At 51.5% G+C, this 25,811-nt stretch overlaps 1 protein-coding gene across 5 annotated transcripts in view; it reads right to left on the reverse strand.

Annotated features, from left to right (window-relative positions):
* LOC129495506 (myelin basic protein) overlaps nucleotides 1-25,811 on the reverse strand; it is a 116,711-nt gene that overhangs the window by 61,740 nt on the left and 29,160 nt on the right. For all 5 annotated transcript variants that reach the window (XM_055303083.1, XM_055303081.1, XM_055303084.1 and 2 more), the window contains exon 3: nucleotides 8,040-8,124. In XM_055303083.1, coding sequence (XP_055159058.1) covers nucleotides 8,040-8,124 — 85 coding nt within the window. The remainder of the gene's footprint in view (nucleotides 1-8,039; nucleotides 8,125-25,811) is intronic.

A 25,811-nucleotide genomic window follows, 5' to 3' on the forward strand; every position in this document is an offset into this window, starting at 1 on the left:
GCAGCGGGCCGCCTCCTAGCCTCCTTCCCTCCTCACCTGACCTCACCTACAGATGGTGCGAGGAGGTGTCGAGAACCTGTTCGAGCCCATGCCCACCCTGGAGGAGCCTCCCTTGACCCTCCTTAGAATGTGATAGGGGTGAGGGGGTACTCTGCATTTCCTAAATTTAGACAAGGTAAGGAAGCTACCCACACTAGTCTCTGCTGTGACGGGTCGGTGTGGCCTCGGAGTGGACAAGCCCTGATGGCCAGGAGACGCCCAGCCCCACACACCTGTGTCTGCAGGGGCTCTTGGCCTCTGTGCAGTCAGGGGTATCCTGCAGGGGGTGATCTCTGCAGGGTGCCTCAGAAGGTGGGGGCAGCCACTCTCCCACAGGGGCTTCACCGTTATGGGGGATTTCCATGGAACACGTTAGATCAACTAGACCCAAAACCACAAACCGTATCTATGGACAGCCGTTTTTATGAAAATACCGGAATGAAGATAGTTGTAGCATTTATAATTTCAAAGAACAAAAGCAGCTCTCAGAGTTTCAGGCATATTTTTTCAGTGGGAAGAACGTGTACCTGCACGGGCATGTGTTCATGCACCCACGTGCACACGGGAGCAGGTGCATGCACCTGTTCTAGGCACATCATTCGCTTAGCAGCAGCCAGAGGCAGAGATTCTCAAGAGCAAAAAGCTCAAGCGTAGATCGAGTTGTCTGAATGGCAGTGTCCTCAGAACTCAGCAATTTGTAAGTCTGTCTCAGGGAGAGGAGAGGACGGTGCAGGGGGTGGGGCGGGGTCCTGCAGATCCCTGCGTTATCACCAAACCCTAAGCCACCCGGGCCAGGCCCTCGGCACGGAGACGGACGGCCCTGTGTCTGCCATGGGGAGCCCACCTCCCAGGGGCACTGGGGGGCAGACGACGACACAGGCCCCAGCAGGAGGCAGTGTCACTTGATCCTGGCTCCCATTCTCTTGGCCAGACAGGGCCCTGAGATGGGCTTGTGTGCTGGTGCTGGGGCCATGGGACTACTTGTGACCCACAGAGCCTCAGTGGACATGATGGACGCTGTCTCCCTGCAGATGTGCCCCCCTCTGGCTCCCCACGTCGCCCGTGGAAGCAGCTTGGGTATCTGAGTCACTGCTGGCCTCGCTGCGCTCTGACTCAGGGAAGATGACGTGGAGCTCTGAGATTCTAGTGTTCGGTAGGCTGGCGCGGCTCCCCGCTCCCCCCATCCTAATGCAGCTTGGGACCCCCTGGTCCCAGCGTGGCTCACCACACCCCTGCCATCCCAGTGCGGCTCGCCCCCCCCATCCCAGCACAGCTCGGCAGCCCCGTCCTAATTCAGCTTGCCACCCCCCACCCCCGACCCAGCGCGGCTTAGGCCCCCCCACCCCCGCCCTAACGCGGCTGGGCCCTCCCTCCCTGTCCCAGGGCAGCTCGGCCCCCTGTCCTAATGCAGCTCTCTTCTACGTAGGCCAGTCAGAGGAGGCCTCACTAAGGAGATGTCTGGGGACAGACTGGAAGGGGTGGGGAGCTCGTCACCCAGATGTTGGGGAAGAGTGTTCCAGAGGGAGGGCACAGCTGTGCAAAGGCCTTGTGCTCCAGGAACAGAGATAAGGTGGGTGAGGGAGGCAGGGGAGTGTAGGGGGAGCTGTAGAGGCTCCTGGCACCCTCGGGGGCCACAGACTGTGGTAAGGGCACTGGGGCTCTGGGCAGGGAGTGCGTGCCCTGGGCCATGCGCTCCATGAAGGTCTTGAGAAGAGGCTGGCTGGGAGCGAGGGTGGGGGTCCAGACGGAAGCGGCAGCCAGGTGGGCTCTTGGAATCTTCCAGGGGAGTGCTGACAGTGGGCCGGACACTGCGGTGCAGGGGTCAGTGGTGACTGCCTAGTCCATGAGCCAGATAAGCCTGGGGGTCCCGGGAGCGTTAGAGACCAGTGCTGCCAGCCGAGGAGCGTCAGCAACACGTCCCCCTGCTACCACGTGGCCGAGGGGAGACGCTCCGGGTCCTGAGCATGGGTCAGTCTCCTCCGGGCACCGGTCTTTACTGTCCCCCACCCCCAACAGCCTTCCTTAGATGGCCTGTCTGCAAAACGAGCCTCAGGGTAGAAGATTCAGGGAAGGGGGCACATGCGCATTCACACTTCTACATTCAAATACCACACGTACAATCAAGTGGGCAGACTACTGGAAGTGCGGGGGGTTTCATGTGGAGGCCAGGCTTCCGGGGAAAGTGTGTCCTGTGTGGAGACAGTGGGTGGCAGTGCCACCTACCGCTGGTCAGTGGCAGCCCTGCACATGGCCCCTGCCTCCTCCCTCATATGCTCCCCTGGGGCTACTTTTCTTGATGCCATTTGTCCCTCACAACAACCTAGAGGTCAGCTTTAGGGGCACCTGGGGCTGTGAGTCCTGCCAGAGGCCTGGTCCCAAACTCCGAGTCAGTTAGTGACGCTGTTTGTCCAACAGACTGTGGTGGGGCTGCCAAGTAGAGGCTTCCCCAGGCCTGAGCCCCACGCTGACCGCAGGGGTCCTGGGGCATCCCCTGCTCCAGAGCTACCCAGGAGCAGGTGTTGGCTGGAAATACATGAGCCCCAGTATACAAACAGGGTGGACCCCCAGGGCTGCCTGGGAACTGGGAAGCAGGTGCACGTGGGTCCCAAGCTACAAAGCACCACTCACAGGCAGGCAAATGCATGGAATAATACGTCTCCTGTTGTTTTGCTGCTTTAACACACCCACCAAATGCAGAATGAAAGCGGCCTCTATTCCCCTCGGGTGCCTGGGGATCAGCCTTTGTGTCCTGGTGGGGGTCAGGGCAGGGCCGGAGCAGGAGCTGTGGCCTTGTCTCTGTGGCCTCCGGGGCTCTGTCCTGGCCGGCACATGCTCACCTCTATGACTGGGGGGTCAAAAGTTCCTTTTCCATCTGTGGCTCTGACTCTAAGATTTATATTTGCCCCAACGACACGCTCAATATTGATTGCGTTGCTGGCCCAGGGATGAATAACAGGCTCAGGCAGCAATCAAACCATGATTAGCAATAAAGGAAAGTCAGCGTCCACGATTCTCAGGAGCAGGCTGCCCACTAGCCACTCTTGGAGGGCACTGATGACCATGCAGAGGGTCCGTGAACCAGGGGTCCATAGGAGCCACGGAGCATGTCCCCGGCCTTTGGTCATTACTGCCTTGAGATAGAACTTTGCATCAGTCATGACTGCTTCTTCTAGTTTGGTGGCTTCGTCTAGTAATCAGAACTGATCAAATATAAATATTTCTTGAAATAGTATCTCAACAAGATTTCCTCATGGAAGCGTCTTGGAAACGAACAAACAAAAATGACTTTTTAAACTTCTCACAGAACATATGTCTGTGGCAGAGAGTATTTTCCAGCCCATGCTCTGGAGGTCCTGGTAGGGTGTGCACAAGCCACACATGACACCGACAAGGCCAGGTCACAAGCGGGACATGTGCCTTAAACTGTGCGCCCAGGTCGGAGGAAGCTCATTAACCAGTAGGTTATAATGATAACCCACCTATGAAACTAATCACTACGTTTGCTGTGAAAATACCCTGTGGTGGTCCATGGCCACGTGATTATTGGTGATAAAAATTTAAGTAGGAGAAAAGTTCTTACAACGGGCTAAACGCAGCTGCATCCTTTGAGGGATGCACGCAGACTTCCCGCTGACGGTCACCGCGGGGGGACAGGGTGCCCTCCAGGTGGATGTAGGTCGGCTTGCTCGTGAGCCGTGGGTGGATTCTCTCATCTCCCCTGCTGACCTGGGAGGAAACCAAGGCCCATGAAGATGAACACATGGGCAAGAAATGGCACAGCTAAGAGGTGGTACAGTGGCATTACCTCTTACATAAAATGAGAAATTAAAAAAAAAAAAAAGGACGGGGTCTCATTTTCCATTTGGGCAGCTGGGAATTTCCAGGTTCAACATATTCACAACCGTCATTCAGTTGACCTGCATGGTCTTACTTGACTTGAGCTCGACTTCACGCTCTTTCTATTTTGTTCCCCTGTGTATTTTCTTATTGTGAGCTAACTCAAGCATTGTGAAACACACACCTGCACACACACGTATGTACTTAACATGTCGTACTCGTATAAACTGAAATGTTCCCAGGGTGACTACTTTCTTGCTGAACAGTATACATCGATAATTCTCCCTGCAGTGTTTGAGTGGTGAGGGATTCCCCCCATGGTTCTCCACAGGAGTCTGTCCCCACCTGCCGGGTGCACCACACTTAGCCATGCGTGTGTCACACACCGAGGTAGGGTGCATCTCACTTAGCCACGTGCACCTCACCTTGCCATGCACGAGCCATGCACAAATCGTGCACTGAGGCAGGGAGGCTATGTTCTCGCGACCCTGCAATCCTGCAGAGCTGTGCTGGAGCTCACCTGATGTGCAGGGCACTCATCTCTTCTGGTCTGACTCTGGAGATGTGGGTCCCGTCTGGAAGGAACCACACTATTCTGGAAAGAGCAGGGCTGCCCTCTTTGGAGGATTTTGCTCCTTTGTCACTACAATTTAGGGAGACCCAAGGCTTCCGCTCACCTCAACCACCTGGCCTGCCCTTGCGTTAGCTCCGTTGCCAGTGAACTCTGGAGGGAGGGCGTGGGGACGAATGAGCTGCCTTCCTTGCTGACTGCTTTTCAAATGATGAGGATCATGTATGACATGTGTGGGTGCATGGCTCAAAAAAAAGCTCGCTCACCGGCCTACCACAAAATAACCCGGTTCCCCAAAGCTCCGACGATATGTGGTTCCCTAGGCTACCGTGTTTTCTTCCTTTCTGGGTAACCAGGCAAACCGTCCTAAGCATAATCGCACACCGTCAGAAAAAACATTACACAAAGAGATTTGCGAGTGTGCTCTAACCAGTGATTTGCTTAGATTAAGGACAGTCCTTCCCTGGGATTTTCCCATGAAATGAAAAGGTAGGTCAAAGTCTCCCATGTGCTGCTGGGAAAGGACTGGCTCCAGCCCTCAGGGAGGAAGCTTGGCTGGGTTGGGCCGTGCACGCTGTCACTCGGGGCACCTCCCATAGTCTGTCCCCCACCACGCAGCCTTCCCGGCCCCTCCACTTCTGTCCCTAAGCCTGGACTCTGACCAGCTGAGGCACGACAGCTTTTCTCCTGACTTTCATGGAAACCTTGCAGACTCATACATGTCGGATGAAAGAGACAGGGCCATGCTTCTGACCCAAGGGCAGCGTGATTGCTAGGAGCTGGGAGACGGTCGCTACATGGGTGTTCAGAGAATTGCGAAAGCATGGTGTTTTTCATCACACTCGGGGAACTATTGTGTAGTCAGGAAAAGTGGGAGGCAGCTGCTGGCTCCATGTGGAGGGACATTTGTAGAACACTTCATAACTGAAAAGGAATGCTCAGATATATTTTCTGAGATTAGACTGTCAAGATCGACAGTCAAGATCCATGTAGCTGCTTCTCCCCTCATCACTCTGGGGTTTCTCTGGATTCCAAGAAGGAATTTTTTTTTTTAGCTAATTTTAAGTACTAAATTTAAATAGTTTCATTTAAGACATTGCATTTTCCACTTAACAATACAGTGTTGATAGAGTGCAATGTTTATTTCCTTTCCCTGTGCACATATTCTGTATTCAAGCATCAAGAATGCCCAGGATATTTACTGTAGCACTTGACTTTAAAACTGCTGTGGGATTTGCTACAAATTTGGGTCCTTCAAATGTTGTGTGGAACAACTAGACCTAATTAGTGTCAGGTTAGCTTAATCAACCTCTTTGATGGTAGGCCCAGAGGAGGCACCACCAGAGGGAGGAGCTCCACCACCAGGGGAGCCTCCAGGCATTCCTCCTGGCATGCCTCCTGCACCCTGGTACAGCTTGGTAAGGATGGGGTTGCAGACTTTCCCCTGCTCTTTCTGCTGATGCAGGACGGGGAGATGACCACAAGCTCAAAAAGCAGATGCCGGGCAGCTCAGCAGGGGCCTCTGGGTTTGTATTAGTCAGGCCTGCTGAGCACAGAACAGTGGGAGCCATGAGGCCCCCCCAGCCGGCCTCCCCATAGGTCGGATGCGGTCAGCTGGCACGGCTCCTCACACCCGCCCTCTGCTGTGACTCAGCCTGGGCTCAGTGTCTGTGGCACATGCTGTGAAGTGGATGACTAGGCGTTTCCTGACCCCGTGCGGGCTGCACGCAAGGGTGCACGTGAGCATCTCCATCACAGTAGACACAACAGGCAGAGTCTGCTTGTGCCCCCCATTTCTTTCCATTAGAAGAACATGAGAGACTCCTAACTCTGGGAAAAGAACTAGGGGTGGTGGAAGGGGAGGTGGGCGGGGGGTGGGAGTGACTGGGTGACAGGCACTGAGGTGGGCACTTGACAGGATGAGCACTGGGTGTTATTCTGTACGTTGACAAATTGAACACCAATAAAAAATAAATTTATATAAAAAAAAGAAGACAAAGCTAAGTTTGTGACATAACGGAAATGGGCACCTGCCCCCTGGTTTTCACCAACTACAGAAATCCATCTGCAAACTGAGTATCTATTTGCACTGAAGCTGCCTTTGAACAAGCTTCAGAGATCACATGGTGCTCATGCCGATTGAAGGAAACGCTCATGATACAAGACCCTTCTCCCATTGCACACATGTGCAGTGTGTACATGTTTGTCTGATGAGGAGAATGACGGGCATTGTTATGAACTATCCTGACAGCATTTCACCTGGGGAATCGTGAGATGATGATGTTTGCTACAAAAATAAGTAAGCTTAGCCAAAATCATTCTAGAAGGTACTCTTGTCATATGGAAAACCTGAAACTGGACATTTTTATTCTGTCGTTCTTTGATGTGTTTATGTACATCATCTGGATTATGGGAGTAGAAAGCCGTCTAGAGGAGCCTTTATTTTACAGGCTCACAGGTGGATTGATTCTTGAAATCGACACTCAGATGCTCCATTCGGACCAGCAGACTGCCTTCCGTCTGCATTTGGGAGGCCTGCGTGGATGCCTGGCCTCATGTGCTGCCCCTGGTCCCTCCAGCACCTCTGCCGCTGAGGAATGCCCCCCCCCCCCGCTATGGAAGGCAGTGACTATGCTCGGGCAGCCCACCCCCCCGCCCGATCCCAGCTCCCACAAGGACCAACATGCTGCAGTATGAGCAGGGCTGTGGATTCTTCTCGCGCTGACCCCACTGGTTTCCATTAAACCCACCTGGTTGTTTCCAGTCTCGGGGCCCTCGAGTTACATTTCAGGACAGTTTAAGATACTGAGACAGTGGGCAGTGGTACTTCTGGAATGACGGGTGTTTACCCAGGACAGAATCACAGAAACAGAAGGGATTTTTGGTCTGGGCAGGTGCCCCGCTGCCCCCCTGTTCCTGCCTCCTTGGGAATTCTCAGAGAAGAGAACAGAGTGAGGCACAGGGACCCGTCTGCATGGGGTCTAGCCTCGCTGTGTGGTCGTGGGCAAGTCACTGAGCATCGTAGTCACATGCGAAAGGTGATTTTTTTTTTAATGTTAAAGCCAAATGAAAACGCATTCGTTCATTCTCCCCAGTGGGCACAGAAACGACTCTGAACCGCGTACGTAAAAGCAATGACTGTCAGCAGGGCACCACAGAAAAGGAAACTTTTATAGAAAACAGTTATTTTCCAATACTCGCTGAGTCATTCTTTGTGGTTGAGCTATCTGCGCTTTGGGACAGCTTCACTTCCCTGTCAGTTATGTCGTAGGGGCACCGTTAGGTTTTCCAGCCATGAATGGCCACAGAGATAACTGGAGAAGTGTCGCACTGTAGGGACGCCTCTGGGGAGCGTCCAGCGACCGTGCAAGGCACGCGACAGCTCGGGACAGGCAGGCCCCACCGGGGAGAACCGCGAGCAGGAGGCCGACCAAGGACACCTACCCCACGTTTCTGCGGCGTCTGCGTTGTCGATGCTGGGAACAGACTGATAGACGAGTCGCGTAATTAAAAAATTACAACCTTCCCCACTGAGTGCAGCTGCACAGGGTTGTCGCCCGAAGCTACGCCCTCGCATTCCCCTGTCACGTACCGAACACCTCGTTGTCTTCCGAGGCCTCCCGGGCCAGCTGGTGGACGCCTCTCCGGTCGGGTCCTCCTGGGGGAGTCTCTCCACCCTGGAAACAAAACAAAACAGGGCCCTGTCGTGAGAGGCGGTGCTTCATCAGCAAGGTAGTCGCAGACACTGTGTGGTGCGTCTCAACTTTGCGACAGTCACATTCCCGTTCACCTCACAGGGGTAAGACCGTGTCTGGGCTCAGGGCGGTTTCTGCAGAGGAGTCTCAGTTCCGGCCTGTTTGCTCCGCCCGGGCCCACAAGCATCCTCTACTTCCAGGGGAGGCACCTGGGATAAAACGCCCCAGGTCGCACCCCGTGCCTGTCCCAGGAGCCCCCCCACCCCCCGCCTGTCCCAGGAGCCCCCCCACCCCCCGCCTGCCAGGCCCGTGGGCTGCAAGCCACGCGCAGGAGGAGCGGCACCGAGCCTGAGTCCAGGACCTCCCCGACTTCCCGCCCTGGCCCCCTGGGAGTGGGGCGCCCTGGGGGAGCAGGCGCTTTGGCCGACGCCAGGTGGCGCCCCCCGGCCCTCTGCTCTGTCCTGAGCCCCACCTGTGGCACTCAGCTGCCCGCCCCCCACCCATGGCACCAGGGTGCCCGTTCTCTTTAAGTTTAAAATTTGAAGGGCATAAAATATATATGGTTTAGTTTCTATTTGTTTAATCAACTGTGTTTCATTAGTGTGACGGGGAGTGTGGCTGCCAGAGGCCCTGCCCCAAGCACTGTGGGAAGGCCTGCCGTGCGCCCCGCATGCCCCACCGCCCCCACATCTCCCCACCTCCCACCACCCCAGCACCCCTCGCATCCCCCCACGACCCCGGCACCCCTGCCAAGCCCTGTACTCTGCTCTGTTTCTCACCTTTGTCCCTACAAGGAACCCTGGCGGTGGCTTCCCCGGGGCCCACAGCTCGCCCTGCGCCTCAGTTACCCCCACAAGCACCTCCGGGCTCCTGTGCAGGACCATTTGCTGGGTTTGCATTTTTCCAGGTTATAACCCGCACTGTGCAGGCTCTGGTTTGCTGCCTCGCGAGACACAGGCACAAGGGGACATTTCCAGGCGCTCCCCGCGGCCTCACTCTGGGCTCCACCGTTGCTCTGCATCACTCCCCCGCCCTAACCTCTCTCCTCGTTCCCTGAGGCTCTAGCTATGGCTGAGAAATACGTACTGTTCTCACTTTATACTCTTCTTCTGAAGGGGGGTGGACAGGCACAGTAAGCAACACTAAACCCCAGAGCCAGACGGCTTGGGAGTATGCTCTGGCTTGGCTTTTATTTATGAGCTGTGTGACCTTGGACAAGTCTGTGCTTTAGTTTCCTTCGCTATAAAAGAATGGAAATACTGGTATTGTGTGGCTGCATGTGCTGGCTGGAATGAGGGTTCATCAAGTCAGTATCTATAAGCGCTCTGAACCTGGGAGGCACACAGGCACTGAGTGTTAAAAAAATGGAAACTCTGGGGAAAATAAAGACGAAGATCCTCCCTCCTGCCGTGGCTCCTGCACCTACCGGCCTCCTCCCTAGCTCCGTCCCCATGCCTTGTCTTGGGGGCGTGTTTGCCAGGCCCAGCTTCCCTTGCTCTGGAGAGTGGGCGCACAGCCCCCAGGTCGGCAGCAGCCCTGCAGAAGCTTCCGGGGGCGCCCACCCACCCAGCCAGACATCCTGTCTCTGCACTTTCCCCTCCCCGCCGAGCCTCAGGGCTCCGAGCTAGGTTTGCCACTTGCAACAAAACCCATCTTGACTAATACGTGTTTTCCCGTGAGGAAGCCATAAATTACTATCACATCAACGGAAGGTCTGATTCAGAAGGACAGATTCCCAGGGAGGGACAGGTACAGGCAGGCAGCCGCAGGTGGGAGAGAAGGCGACGCCCAGGGGGAGGGGACCTCCTGGCCCTCGGGAGGCCAAGGCCAGTCCTGTGGATCACAGCGGGCCCTCTGTCCCCGCCCCTGTCCCCAGTGCCCTCCGGAAGCCGGAAGCCTCCACACCAAATGAGTGTGGGGTCTCTACTCCGCCCCGGGCAGGCGGGAGCAGGTGAACGCGGGAGATCCCAGGGGGGGCGGTTCCACCTCGCGAGCAGTTGAGAAACGTAGAGCCAAAGCAGCGAGACCGTGCTGTCCATCCTACGGACAACGCTGGGGAAGAAACTATTTCGTGTTGCTGGGAATCAGGAATCGGGGTCTCTGAGAACGGGAGCAACGCCACAGGCTTTGTGTGGGACCCAGAGTTACAGAAACCAAGCTGTCCCTGGGCCTGGACACCCCCCAACCTCCTGCCCTCAGGGTCCAGGCGGGTCAGAGTGTGCGGGAGGGAGGAGGTGGGAGGGAGGACCTCACCCTGCCGGGCCTTCGGCCACTTCCCTGCCTGGGTCCTCAGCTCCTCCTCCTCCTCCTCCCCAGGGAGGGCCTGAGCTCCTCCCCTCTGCATGCCAGGCAGCTCCCACTCCCCATGGGTGCACTCCTCTCCCCACCACACTGTAAAGTGCGAACAGATCCTTGCCCCATGACCCTCTCCGTCCACAGACCTCGCCCATGCCTGGCACCCCCACCAAGTGCTGGAGAGAAAGCTGCTCAGTTGTTATGTTTGCAACAGGTAACTTCTGCTCCAGTGGGAGGTGGTTTAGGATGGATTTTCCATATCTACCATTTTAATTCTAGATGGAATAAAGCTTGGCCCAGGAAGCCCTTCTGGATCCGCTGTGCCTCAGCCGGAGCCTTGTGTCATGTGTACTGGTTTCACATCTCTCTTTGAGGCTGACCTCAGTGTCCTGCTCTTCACTAAGTACAAAATAAGTATTACTGGAGAAGTACTGAAGTAAACATGACTTAGCTGCCATTTTATTCACCTCCACCCGACTAGTGAGCAAGGAGCACACGGGCTGTGCAGGATGGTGTGTGGAAAGTACCCAGCAGCCCGGGAAATCTACTGACTCATTTCTGTCCAAATGAAAAGATTCTTCTGAGACCTGATGCTGTTGCTTCTCCATGAATAGAAAACATATCCTCATGAATAACACATTTTCAATAAGCAAAATGTCCATAAGCAAAACAAACACAATCAAGATGATGTGTGTCAAACATAACGGAATTTTCAGGGTAAAGAAATAAAAGCTTCTTGTAGATGAAGATATGCAAAGAGGGTCAGTCCCCACGACCCAGGACCCAGAGTGTCACTGCCCCAACATGTCCTGATTCTCAAATCATGTCTGTGATTCCCAAGTGTCTAAAGGATTTCAGTGGATTATGGTTTCTTCACAATATTGGTACTGATTTTCACTTGCAGCAGCCTAAATATGTGAGAGGTGACCCATGTAAGAATCCACTGACTTTTTCATATTAATTCAGGGGAAAACACAAGACAAAACTCGCATAAATGTCGATTTAAAAATATTTCTAAATATAGATGAGATCTCTTATTCAACAACATCGAAACAATACTCATTATAAATCAAGCAACTTGCTGCATTCTTAGATCAAGTACTTAATCTCGTCACTCGACAGGCATCATTCCTGTGTGATTATAAAACCTCCTTTCGAGCCAACGGGCCTGTGCTCCCTGGGTGATGCCCCTGAGCAACACATCCATGCAAACGCCACCAGGTGTCTGGTCCCTCCCATCCTCATGCAGAAGTGCAGCAGGGCCTGTGCAACTCTATCCACCCTTTCTCCTCAGGGCCTTGGGTCTCTCGTCCACGCTGCTCTTGGGAGCAGCAGAGCAGATAGCACCTGATTCTCTTTTCTGGTTCTGGGCGACCACCATGAATTGGAAACCCAGGGATAGAACAGACTTTAGTGTTGGGAGGGTTTTTAAATTCTCTTTAAATAGCAGTATGGGAGTGCCTGGGTAGCTTGGTCGGCTGCTTTGACTCCCAACCTGGACCTGAAGCAGTGTCGGGGGGAGTGGAGTTAAACTGTCTGGCACTGTTCGTGGGGCACACAGTGTAATTAAGAAGGTCTGGGGAGTCCAGGGCCCCTGCCCAGGAGGCAGGAGGTCAGGGGACATGCCTTGGCATGGCTGTCGGGTCCACATGCCCATGCCCAGTCGGAGCCCTTCCTCGTAGCTGGATGGGCTTTGATCTTCACGCCCCAGGGGCTGGAGGGAGACCTACGGCCGCCAGCATAACCCCTGGCCACACCACACCAGGCCCTCGGCAGGTTTGCTTACTCCCCACTTCCTGAGTATTCCAGAAGTATCCAGCCAAAAGGCAGCAAGTCTGGAGAAGAGGCAAAGGTGGCAGCACGTGGCTGAGAGGCCAGCCCTGTGGCTCTCTAGTCATCATGACAGAGGGACAGATTCTTCTCTTTGCAAGGACAAGGACACAGAAAAGTCTGCCCCAGACAAGTGGTGGCATGGGGTCGGAGAATCCTGGCCGTCTTCTGGTTGTGGTGGGGAGACTCTGGCTTATTATAACTCTGAAAACTGCAAGTGTTGGGAGCCATCAATAAAAACAAAAAGCACAAACTGCTCTGAATTCCTGGGTATCACTTGAAATTCTTGCTGCTGTGGCTTTGAGATTCCCTGACAGTCTCGCATTGACAAGCTGAGAAAGAGCAATGTAGATCTTAAAACTGATGCAGGGGTGTGCTGGGGTGGTTTCTATCACTGGGCACCATCCATTCTTATAATACATGACAAATACTTAGCTCTGCAAGAAATGTTCTTTTAACTGAGCAACAAAAATGCTTGTAGAATAGAACAATGTTTTCAACTGGCTGAAGAACGTTATTTTTACACTTTGTTTTGTGTCTTAACCATAATGGTGTGAAGGCTCAAAGACAGGATTTGCTTTTCTTTTTGAACCACGTACATGGTCTTCTCCTTGACAGTGGCAGAAAGAAGATAAGTTCAGGAAAACACCTGTCGGGGTGTAGGGCAACTCCTGGGGACTCTCAGACGCATGGATCTCTTAGCAGGTATAGGAGGCAGACATGGGAGGGGAGACCCACCCAGAGGGGTTGGCAGGGGAGCATTGGATGCTCCCCACTCTGAGAAGGTGGGGCTTCTGGCCAGGAGGGGCTCTGGTAGCAAATGCCCAGGTCTCAGGATATGGAAGGGATATTCTTCCCCACATCCTGGGAGGCAATCCTGTCCCTCCTCTGACTGAAGCCCTATTGTGTGGCCCCTTCTCTCTCCCAGTGGAGAAAACTCTCTGGGGTCTCCAGCTCTGCATTGCATCCCCCCCTCCATGCCCTGTCCGCACTCAGCTATGTAGAGTCCTCTGAGCACATTCCAGATGATCTGACCAGTTCTCACTCAAGTAGGTGTGCCATGGGACCAGCCACCACCCACTGCTCTGGTCCAGGGAAATTGTAGGTTTCCTATGCTAACCCAGCTGGGCCACCTCTGCAGCCAGATGAGCCTGCTCTGGGGATGCCGGTGGTTCTGATCTTCTCTTGCCACCACACTATTCCCTCTGTTGTTGGCGGTAGTCCCAGGCACAGGCAATGTCCTTCTCCAATCCTATTTCTGCCATCTGGCACCGGCTCATTTGCTGATCCTGACCTATGTCCTCTGACCCCCACGGCTGAGGTAGAGGAGAATAGCCACTCAGTGTGGGAGGGTCAGCTCTGCGAGGTTTCCTGGGCATCTATTACCTTGGGGCTAGGATAAGGGGAACCCATATAAATCCTCCGTGTAGACCGATTTACAAATGCTACCTTTACGTGTACGTATTTGACATGTTTTTGCTTATTTAGATACTAAAAGACACAAATTTAGCACCCAGTTTCACATCATACAATCAACTGTCTGCATACTTATCATGTTATCTGAGACACGGAATCTTTGCTATTTTGTTTTTAAACAAAATATATTTATTTCAGGGGCCTCTGGCCTCTGGTCAGGTGACCTTTCCAGTGTCCCACCTTGATGCTTTGGCTGAGAGTAGAGGAAACTCCATACGTCCTCAAGCCCCTCAAATCCCACAGTCAGCCACCAACTTTACTCCCTGTTCGGAGTTAAACTGTGCCCCTTAGAAAGATACGTCCACACTCTGGCCCTTGGTATCTGGGAATGTTGACTCTGTTTAGAATCAGGTTACTGCAGTTGTGATTCATTATGATGAGGTCATCCTGCACTGGGTGGGTCCCTAACCCAGTGATAAGTGTCTTCATAAGAGAAAATTTTGACACGCAGAATACAGAGGCACAGGGAGAGGGCCATGTGCCAACAGAGGGATGTGACCCCAACCAAGGAAAGCCAAGGACCATGGGAAACCACCAGATTCTAGGACAGAGGCCTGGAACACAGTCTCCCTTGGAGGATCCAGCCCTGCCGACACCTGTGTTCTGGACTTGCAGTATTCAGGAGTGTGAAAGAATAAATTCTTGGGGTTTTTAGCACCAGTTTGTGGAACTTCACTGCAGAAGCCACAGGAAATGAACACACACCCCTCCATATATAGTACAAACAGCTCTGGATGTTGACTTGAATGGTGAAAAAGAGAAAGACAAGAAAATGCATTTTTGGTAGTAAGGAATTCCCAGTCCTCTAACCTAATACAAACCAGGAATCATTCTCATTTTTTTTTCTGTGAATAAAACACACACACACACACACACACACACACACAAAACACCTCATCTGGCCTTGACTTCTAAACTTTAAGCAGCAAAGTGATCCCTAGGGGTCAGTGAGGGTTCTGTACTAGGCTCCGCGTGAGGAAAGAGGGACCTGGGAATTCATAGGGTTCATCTTCTCCAACCACCCAGAAAGTATGAATCAGGGCTGCACCCATCAGCACTGCTCCAAGTGGAGCAGGAAAGGACGAAATTGAGTAAAACCTACCAAAGCCATTTACTAACCAAAATGCTGGTGAAAGGCATTTGGGTTTCAGTTTTTTAGGTGCTGGTCTGCTCAGCTGATGGTGACTTAGTATTCTTCTTATCCAGTAACCTCCTGGTGACATAACCCACCATTTGAGTGTATCACGGTCACTGTAAAAGATTTTCTTAGGTTATAGCTATGTATACGTACACAAAATTGTAAGTACAAATATGCTTTTAGTCAGCCTCAAAATTTAGAAAGACAGATGGTCTGGAGGTGACAATTTTAGAAGGAATGGCTCAGAGGACAAGTTTCTAATCATTGTACTAATTTCTGAAAAAAATGATTTAAAAAGTCTATGGGAGGGGAAAATCCTGTAGCCACATTTTTAAAAAGTCATAAAATTTACAAAGGTCTGATTCAAACTAAAAAATACATAACAGGACAGGAAATATGTTGGAACTTTTTTAAAGTGACATTTAAAACTGGAAGACCATTTTAAACTGTGAGACTTTGAGGAAAGGCCTATCATAGGCTGCTTAAAAAAGGAAAAAAAAAGAAGAACTGATTTTGAGAAGTTTGCAGTACCTTAAAAAAAAAAACTGTAAAACTTGAGTTGGGAACCATGGGCTTAGACTCAGGGAGTATTATCTGGTTTGAGTTCCCTGATTACATTCCTAACCACTCACTGGTTCCCACTCAATGTGCTGGGGGTGTAGCAAGATGGAGAGCTGCCTGGAGGAGTTCACAGTGTTAAACAAAGTGGACACTTCAGAAACAATATCAGAAAACCATCAAGCCAACCGACATCAGACCAGTGTTCAGTCAAATAAAGTGTGGGGTCCGTAAGCTCAGTCCCACCACAGTGTGTAGGTAGCGTAGGAAACACATCACATCTACCTTTTCTGAGATCCCTAGAAGAAAAGTCACAGTGATTCACTGTAAACTATTTACAATGCTTATGATCTTCTTCAAGATAAGTGTATATGATGGGTTCATCAAATAGAAGGTTTGGCCTTATCTACTTTTCTGAAGAGGACTGACACCAGGCTGGTGTTGACAAGCAGAAGAATCTGAGATCTTACCTCCACAGGCTAACAAGCTGGCCTGCCAGCACCATGGATGCTGACAGGAGACAGGAGACTCCTGGGTCAGAGATGGTGGTTGGCGTAGAGCTCACAGCAGTCCCTGCCTCTCATTGTCTGGATATGAAGTTCCTACAGGTCCCAGAAGCTATGGAAGCCAAGCCTCAGCTCTTATAGGTCAATGGGATCGGGCCCAGAGGGTCATCAGCGCATGTGTGGTTGTGCTACAGGGGAGGGACCTTGGTTTAAGGGAACCTGTGTCCTTTATAAGAGAACATACACCTGCCACCTGCCTGCTCCAGAAGGAGACACGATCTCCATCTGCTCGGGCTGCTCATTATGCAGACACTCTGGAACAGGTCACCCAAGGCTCTGCTTGCTGGATGTTAGAAACACAAGAGAGTCCTGGGGCCTCCTCCTGAACGCAGGTCATACACCAGCGCTAGAAACTGACCTGTGGAACTCTTCTCTAGCTACGTGATGGTGCACACCCTCTTGGCATCGACCCGTTCACGGTTCAACCCAAATTGACATGTTTTATTCTCAAGTTAAAAGTTCACCAGGGCTGAGGGTGCCCAAATGGCGCAGGTCATGATCCTGGGGTCTTGGGATCGAGTCGCCACCTTGGGCTACCTGCTCAGCGCACAATTTACTTTTGTCTCTCACAAATAAGTAAATAAAATCTCTAAAAAAAAAAATCACCAGGACAGCTGTTCTCAGATGCTTTGGAAGGCAACAAAGCAAGTCAGGAGGACTTCAGAGACAACTCAAACAGCCTATTTCCTGACTGAGGTCACTGGAGCCAGAAGCTCCGATGCCCAGTGCTCACTGACCATGTCCTTAGGTTGGAGCCCAGATAGAAGGCTAGAGACAGATGTGCAGGAAGGGGGGCTCTGCTCTGGACACCAGGGCATAGGGGAGGTGTCAGGGGCAGCTGAGCATTCCTGGCGGGTAGGTTAGGGCTCGGGTCCATGTGCTAGAATGCAGCCCCCTCAGCCGACAACCTCCATCAGCCCAGACAGCCTCCCTGGGGCTGGGATGGCTCTGTCACCCAGAACACCCAAGTCTGTGCCCCCTGATGTGGGGAAGTCAGTAGCCCCTCTACTCCCCACCCTGCCTGGGACTTCCTGGGACCTTCCCAGGACTCGCCTGGCTCAGCGGCTTCCCAGAAAAGTGATTCTGGGAGCCGAGAAAGGCGCTGGCCCCATGGAGCGAGCCTGCTGGAGCTGGAGGAGCTGTGAGGAGACTGTCACGGAGCAGTGGCCCACATCTCTCCCCATGTGCGCCTCTGCCAAGGACGCCCGTGCTGCCCGGCTCCAGGCTGCAGAGTTGGCAGAAGGATGTAGCACGGCTCCCACGCGCTCAGTGTAGGGGAGAAGGATGTATGGACAGAAGTCCCAGGGCCTGGGATGTGCCGGTGAGGAGAGCACATCGCAGACAGCAGTCATCCCTGCCCCTGCCCCTGCCTCACAGGGGCTTGTGCTGCTGCAGTGGCAGGTGGTGGAGTCTCCAGGGAAGGGAGGGCTACTGGGACATGGCGTGGGGTGGGGGACACAGCCCAGGGGAGACATGGCCCAGGGGGAATGGCCCGGGGGGGGACAGGGCCTAGGGGGGACATGATCCAGGGGGGACACAGCAGGGGGGGCATGGCCTGGGGGGGACACGGAGTGGGGGGACATGGCCCGGGCAGGCGCGGGGCAGTGTGACGATTCCCCATCCTTGGCTCCGTGCACAAGTGCTCGGAATGCGGAGACCAGGCTGTGGGTGATTCGACTCTTGGCTCGGGGGGTGGGGGGGGAGGGGGGACACAGCATGAATGTGCGGAGAACCGTGGACTCGCTCTAAGGGAAACTCGCTCCCTCACTCTCTTCTATTTTCTTTAAGAGGCAAAACGTTTTTTGGACACTCAGAGTCAATCCAGGCGCCATGTGGGCTGGCTATGTACACGTTCAGTTCCTACAGCCCAGCCTTTCAACCACACCTCAAAGATGCATCTGCCACTGACACAGGGGAAGCACCTGAAGAGGTCCCACCCGCCAGCTCAACCCAGGTGAATCTCTCTTCACCAACTAGCTCACACAGCGTGAAGACCAGATGGCAGCTGCGTCATGTGCGTGCAAACATCCTCCTGTACGTTCTTGTTACTCAGACGTGAGAATAAACTTTGTTTGAAATCATAAAAGTACTGAGGTATCAGTGTAGGAAAAATTTCTATGAGAGTGTGTGTGTGTGTGAGTGTATGTGTGTGTGTGTTCCTGTGTGTATCTGTGTGTGGGGGGTAATATAAATAGTTCTTATAACCTTGCACTAATGACTCAGCATTTTTAGCTCTTTCTTAAAAATAAGAGGATCATTCTTACTCTTGCTCCGGGCTGGGTTTGGATAAGTAACTAGCAAAACATTACAAGCGTTTAGAATCAAAGCAAAGAATATGAAGAAAAATGAAATCCAGAATCATGGCTCATCTTAAAGCCATGTCCTCTCTTACGCAGAATCAGAACAGAATGTGGAGGCAAAGGGCAGGCCCCTGGGACAGTGCAGACAAGGAGTCCTCGATGTGGCATTACCGACATCATGGGCTAAGGCTTTCCTGTGCACCGGACTATGTTTTGCAGCATCTTTGGCCTCTACCCACCAGATGCTCATGGTACCCTGTGCCTGTAACAACAAGAAATGTCCCCAGGCATTGACAAATGTCCGTGATGATGGGAGACAGGAGTCACTCCTAGTTGAGAGACATTGGTCTAGACAAAGTAAAGTATTAGAGAGGGAGAGAGAACTACAAATCCATCCACAAGTGGACTTGCTGGCAGTAAATTCTTTATAAAAATACTTTGTAAGTCATCAAAACTCTTTTAATTTGGGTTTAATTCAAGAGGAGGGACAGCATGATCAGACTGGAGACCAAAGGTGAGAAACTGATTTAATTTAGAATAAGCATCCCTGTGGCAACGGCTCTTAGATAGGACACCAGAGAACAGCCAACAAAAGATAAACTAGACTTCATCAAAATTTAAAACTGTGCTGCAGTTGATACCATCAAGAAAGGAAAACAACCTAGAGAAGAAGAGAAAATACCTTTGAATCATCTATCTGATGAGGAACTAGTATCCAGAATATGTAAAGAGCTCTTATACTTCAATAACAAAAGACAAAACACCCAAGTTCTTTTTTTTTTAAATGGGCAAAGAATCTGAATAATTTCTCTGAGGAAGACATACAAATTGCCAGCAAACACATGAAAAGATGCTCAACATTATTCTGCATTAAGAAAATGCAAATCAAAAGAACAATGTGAGATACCACCTGACATCCATGAGGATGGATACAGCCAAAATGCTGATCATAGCAGTAGTTGATCAGGGTATGGAGAAGCTGAAACTCCCAGACATTGCTCACAAAATGGTGCAGCCACTGTGCAAAAATGGTTTGATGGGTCCTCAAAAAGTTAATCATGTGTCAGCATAGGACTCATGGAATCCACTCCTGGGTATATGCCCACGAGACACGAAAATGTATGTCCACACAAGAACTTGTGTGAGAGTGATCATGGCAGCATATTCATAACAACACACAGTGGAAGCAACCCAAAGGTCCACCAGTGAATGAACAGATAAAGACATTGCAGTATATCCCTGCTGTGGAATAGCATCTGTTAATAACGGACACCTGCCACGTGGATGAACCTTGAGAACGCTGTCCTGCATGAGGGAAGGTGGCCGCCAAACGCTGTGGTACATGATTACACCAGGAGGCGTTCAGAGTGGTCAGCAGTCACTACCACTTTAGTGGTGGGGGCTGGGGGAGGTGGGTGGGGGGTCGGGCAGGACTGCTGGTGGCAGCCAGTCGCTTTTCGAGGTGACAAGTAGGTTACACAATCAGACACTGGTGGTGGCAGCTGTACAATCCTGTGAATATACTAAAAAGTACTGAATTGTATACTTTAGATGAGCACATTTTATGGTATGCAAATTTATCTCAATAAACATGTACCCAATAGCCAGGACCCGAAGTCTCGGCTGAGGACTGCATAGGATTCAGTATCAAGATTCCAGATTGGTTTCTGAAATGTGGGGAATTAAAATTTTGGGAGACTTTATCCTCTCTAATTCCGAGGCTGGTTAACTCTCCACCTGGTGGTGGCAATTAACCTGAAAGGATTTATGGATTAAGGCACGGAAAATGCTCCCTGTTCAGTCCTGCAGACCCCAGAAAGAAGGAACAATGATGTTATACATCTCCGGGAGGTGAGATGTCAAAGCCGGGGCTCCTTTTCTAGACCTGTTTGGATGGCATCAAAGAAAACACAGCAAGCATTTCTGAAAACGAGAGTACATGAAAATCCAGGTTTTGCTTTTCCATTGAGAAACCATACTAAGAGAAATGAAAACCTATGTCCACACAAACACTTGCACATGGGCTTTTGTTCATAGCAGTGGTATTTTTAAGTGCCAGCAGGTGGAAGCAGCCCCAATGCGTATCAGTGGATAAATGGGTGCACGGAAGGAAGGTGGTCCGTGCGCTGAGAGACATCATTCAGCCAGGAGACAGGATGAAGCAGTGGCCTGTGCTGCAGGGATGGATGCGGACACAATCTGCTCATGAGAGAAGTCCCAGAGGAAAGACCACACAGCGTATGATTCCATTCACTTGAAATGTCCAGACCTGGGAAACCCAGAGACAGGAAAAATTCACAGTGGCTGAGGGCTGGAGGTGGAGGCTGAGAGTGGCAACAGCACTGTGTCTTTCTGCAGTGAGGTCAATATTTTAATTGTTGGACTGTCCTGCATACCTGTGCAGATACTAAAAACAAACAAAACAAAAACAAACACAACACTGAACCATATGCTTTAAATGGGTGAACTGTATGCACGTGAATTACATTTCAATAAAGGAGCTTCTAAGAAGCATTAGGAGCTCCGCGTGCAGGCAGTTCCCAAGGAAAGGTCCCACCGGAGTCCCTGCGAGAGAGTCTGGAACTCCAAATCTGAGGTCGTTATGAGCTATTATCTGATCTGAGGAAGTGGCTATTGCAACGACTCAATGTCAACACCACCGTCTCCGTCGAGATCATTTTGCAGCGCAGTTAGGATCGCAGAGTTCTTCAAATAATGAAGGCAAAGGAATGAGCTCAAGGTTTTATTTAAACATTGACTTTTAGGAGTCACAGCAAAACAAGTATTAACTAGCATCATGGTAAAAGTGTTTATCGAGGCCTGTTGCGTAACCGGATATACTAACATCTATTTTAGGGACACAAATATCTTGCCATTTATTCCTGGAAGCTACTGCTCTATCAGCTGGTCCCGTCCTAAATAAGAAGGATGGTCACAAACAGAAGGGTGTGGGGGGAGGGACAGGCAGAGAGAGGGAGAGATGGGCCGTGCAGGGTGGCTCCCAGAGTTTGGCGGGGAATTGCAAGTTCAATTAAAATGCCCTCACGGTAATTTGGGTGAGGACATTCCTTCAGTTCAAAGGGAAAATCTATGTTACTGAAAAGAGAATAAGGTGATGGAAAACTCACATCTTCTTAAATTGAAGCTGAATACACTTCCTTTAGTTTCAGGTCATAAAAACCCAAGGGTCCTATTTAATTTCTGTAAACATATGACCCTGTGCTGGCAGGCGGTTCTCTAACTGCCAGTTATCCTGCAGATGCAGCCCAAAGGCAAGGAGGTCTGACGCTTCTGTGTTTTTCTGACTGGACCCCTCAGCCCCGCCAGCCTCGCAGCCCCCTTGCTCACAAGGTCATAACGGTCGACCTCAAAGGGCCCCGCCCCGGGGAAGCCTGCCCTGGGGTCTGGCCCTCCGAGGGCACAGTCCATGTCATCTTCCATCCTCACTTATTTTACAAATCCTTATTGATTTTCCATATGGGAGACAAGGTGAAATCGCTCCAAGTAAAAGGTAGGTTTTAACGAGCACGTTAATGTAGTAGATTAAAAAGAAAGCGAGAGAAATCTCCCCCAGAACTGGGTTTGTACCTGGCATTTTGGCGCCCATGCTCTAAGGGAACAGACTCGTGCTGCAAATGGAATGATCACTTGTCTCTGCAGCCGCTCTTCCTCAGAGCTGGATTGTGCTCTGCCTGTGATCAGTGGGGAGGGCCGCCAAGGCAGCAAACCTGCCCCAACGCGCTCTCAGAGCTGGAGAACAAATCAAGATGCCTTCAGCTTGTCCCCATTCAGCACCAGGATGAGTCACCTGGACTCCATTATGAGATTAGATACGTTCAGAGACTTTCACGCATCCACGTGGTGACAGGTCTGATCACCAGGAGCACGAAGCCCCATTCCTCATTTCATCAGGCGTTTGAACAGTCCTGCCCTCTGCAAAGGTGCATTTAGGAGAAATTTTGTTTTTCAGGCCACAGACCTTCTCTTGTTTCATAACTGAAGGTAAAATCAAGTCAGAGTATAGTTAGGTGATGACACGAGTCATAAAACTATTTAGAAACACCTCTTTAAGGGGCGTGTAACTCATCCCTACAGGTCAGGTGGTGGCTGAGTGACCCAGCACGCAGATCAGATGCGTTTCTCTGTGTCGTGCACGAAGCTCATACTTTTGTTCTGAGCACGGCGGGAACTGTGACTTAAAAAAAAAACACACTCTGTCTCCTTGTCTTTAGAGCTCTGTTACATGATCAGGAACAAAAATGTAAAATCAAAGATGGGTTTTCTTCTAAACCCCGAAGAGTTGACAAGAAAGGCATGAAATATAATGTTCCCTAAATGGAGTAACTAACTAGTCTGTGTTCCAACAATGAAATGAGAAAAGTCTGGGTATTAAAAATGGCTCATCAAAGGAAAGTGTCATAAGCTCTTAGAATATCGTACAAATATCTCGTCATATTTCATGTTGCGATGCACTGCAGTACACCACTTTTTAAAAAAACTCAAATTGTCACAAAGTAGAAGAGAAGGGCAAAAACAAAAAAGGCTTTGCATTCAATTTATTTTATTTGATGTATGAGTGGTAGTCACTATAGCCCTTTTATTAATTTAGTACCAAAAAAACCCCCACCTAGGACCCATGATTCTGGATGCAAGGCACACCCAGAACCACTGCCATTGCAAATGAAAACCAGGAATGCCTCCTACTCGATCTGGAAGACTTAAGTCCCAGCCCAACCATGGCCCTCTTGGTGTCTTGAGCACAGTGACCAGGATAGCACACGGGATGGACCGAATTCACCGGGGGCACTTCAAATGCGCATTCATGACAGCCTTTCCATGTGCATTTGCTCCTGCATTTCCTCCCATTTCCTCCTTCCCGGAGATGAGCCTGGGCCAGGGCCTCTGCACCCCCAAGGCCCAGGGCTCCCAGGACCTGGTGGCTCTGAGGCTGCCCGTGGCTGGGGTTACCCCAGCCTCTCTGAGAAGGCCCTGAGCAGGGCCCCCCGCGCCCCTGCTTCACTGTGTTGGGCTCAAGGCTGGCCTCTTTCCATGCTCCTCAAGCACCCAGACAGGGAGGCCTGGGACAGGCTGCAGAGCCAGCTGGCGCCCCTCATGAGAAAGGAACGGGGGCGCAGGGCGAGGGCAGAGGAGGGGACCCTCCAACCCTGGCCCCAGGTCCCTCCTGCTAGCAGCACTGGGCCCCCCAGAGGGGCTGCTCAGAAAGTCCCAGCAAAGCCACTCCTGCGGCCGCAGGGACTCTGAGCCCTCACCTGGGACCACTTGCATGCGGGGCTCAGGAATTCTGAAGTGCCTTCCTTAAATCCCACTTTCTGCATGCAAATGGCATCCCTAAATCCTAGCACGGAGCCGGGGAGACAGCGGAACCCGACAAGTGAGAAGCCCAAATCCGCAGTGGCTTGGAGCTCAGGGCCAGCTGCACACCCACAGCACCCCTCATGGGGCAGGAAACCGGCTCAGGGCAGACACTGGAACCTCGGGCATAACCCAACCTTGGGGGTGGGTTGGGGTGCTGCACAGGGACTGAAGACTGAGTCGCTGCCCACGGGGGTCCGCGGGGAGGCCAGGGCCAGGGAGGGCAGAGGAAGGGAAGGAGCTGCCTGCAGGTGCAGGGTGGCCTGTGCGGGTCGGGGGCAGGAGAGGACAGCCAGCTCGAGGGCGAGAGCGCACAAGCTGTGCTCCAGGGCCTCTGCTCAAACACATGCAAGAACAACATCAGAGCTCGCCGTTCCTTCTGTTCTTGAGGACGTTGGTATTTTCTTAAGCATCTTAATGCAGTTATGGGCCAGCACACATGGCCCATGGCTCTGTGAATCACCCGTGTGGCCATAACCCTCCACCGCCATGTGTAATTAATGTTACCAGCGCGCCTTACTCACTTGCGACTTGGGCTTGGTTCCATACGCCTTGTGCTAAAGTGTAATTAAGGATGCCTTAAGTAAGACTCTGTTTTGCAAGCACCAAAAGCCGCAGAAACATAAAAATGAATTTTATCTAGGCTTCTGTTTAACTACAGGATAATTAAATTAACGCAGACACCAAGTCCCAATTAGGAGGGTGACATGTCAGAATCACTTAGGTGCAGACTGAGCAGGAGAGGTGAGCATGCAGCTGCTGATTTGCATTTTATAGGGTTTGGGGCTAGCAGGCTTGAAACACCACACACACACACACACACACACACACACGTGTGCACGTGCACACACACTCGGAAAGATAATTTTTCACAGACATTCCAGCATATAACATCTCTTGCTTCCAAATTTAAACTTTGAAAACCACAGTGCCAAACATAATAAGTGAGAAAAGATAGGAAATGACTTTTGAAAATTAGGATTTTTAGGTTTTGCGTCCCTAAAAATATTTAAGAGGGTTGTATCACATATATAAAGAAATTCTTCATTAATAACAAACAGGTGCAGGGTTTTCATATGAAGGGACATGCTTTTCACTGCCAGCATCTAAAGTAAAGCCCTCAAAGATAAAGTGACTCAGTGGCATTTCTGAGCTGACCTGGCGTGGGCTGAAAAACAGGGTTCAACCAGCATGCTGCGAGCAACCAAATCGGCAGGCAGCTGAGTCACTGCTGGTGATGACAGCAGCTCACCACCCAACCCAGCCCCAGCACCAGCCTGGGCCGTCAGGGGAGGGCACCTGCTCACTCCCATAAGCACTTCCACTCCAGTAAACCAGGGCTCATCGCTCCTCCTGGGTGGGGGGGGACCCCGTCTAACACTCACCGAGTCACTGATGGTACATGAATAACTCTCTGCTCGGCCATACCCGAGATTCCGTTCTCCGCCAGAGGTAAATCCAAAATCAAACTTGAAAGCCATTCCACATAAAGCACACCCATGAAAGCTCAAAGACTCTGTCAACTTGAAAAAAACCCCACTGAATAAAAGGAGCCCCGCTTCCACTCACTCTGGGCCGCTCTGTGATACAAGGGCAAGACCTTGGACCCCCCCTTCCTCCCCTGACGGCTCTCACACAATAACTGAGTATCACAGACACAGGGAAGAGTAACCAGGGGATTTTACACGGTGCAGTAAGAGGTGGTTGAAAGCCCTGTGTGTGCAGCTAAAACCACGATGATAGGGGCCGGTCCTGTGGGATCACCAGGCTCCGGTCTCACAGCACCAGCCAGAGTGAGAGAGAAGCCAGGCGTGTGGGCCGGGCGACACGTGGTGCATATACTGCCTCTTCTGTGGTTTCATCCAAAGAATTATTTTATTGTCCCATCATTTATATTTAATAACCAACATTAATATATCACTTATGTCTAACAACTGCTGTCGTCCAAAGGTAGCAGCTTGCACATTGGGTCACAGTTCCTGATAAAAACTAACTTTGCAAATGAGCTTCCAGACCTAAGAAAACCTCTGGTAGCTCGAAAGAAGCCTCAACAGGAGCTCTTCGTGGTGTCAGAGCTGCTGGGTTTTCCGGCCCAGAACCGGAAGCCGGAGCCCTCGGGGTCCTGAGCCCTCC

The sequence above is a fragment of the Nyctereutes procyonoides genome, unplaced genomic scaffold (genome assembly GCF_905146905.1).
Source record: "Nyctereutes procyonoides isolate TBG_1078 unplaced genomic scaffold, NYPRO_anot_genome, whole genome shotgun sequence".
NCBI lineage: Eukaryota > Metazoa > Chordata > Mammalia > Carnivora > Canidae > Nyctereutes > Nyctereutes procyonoides.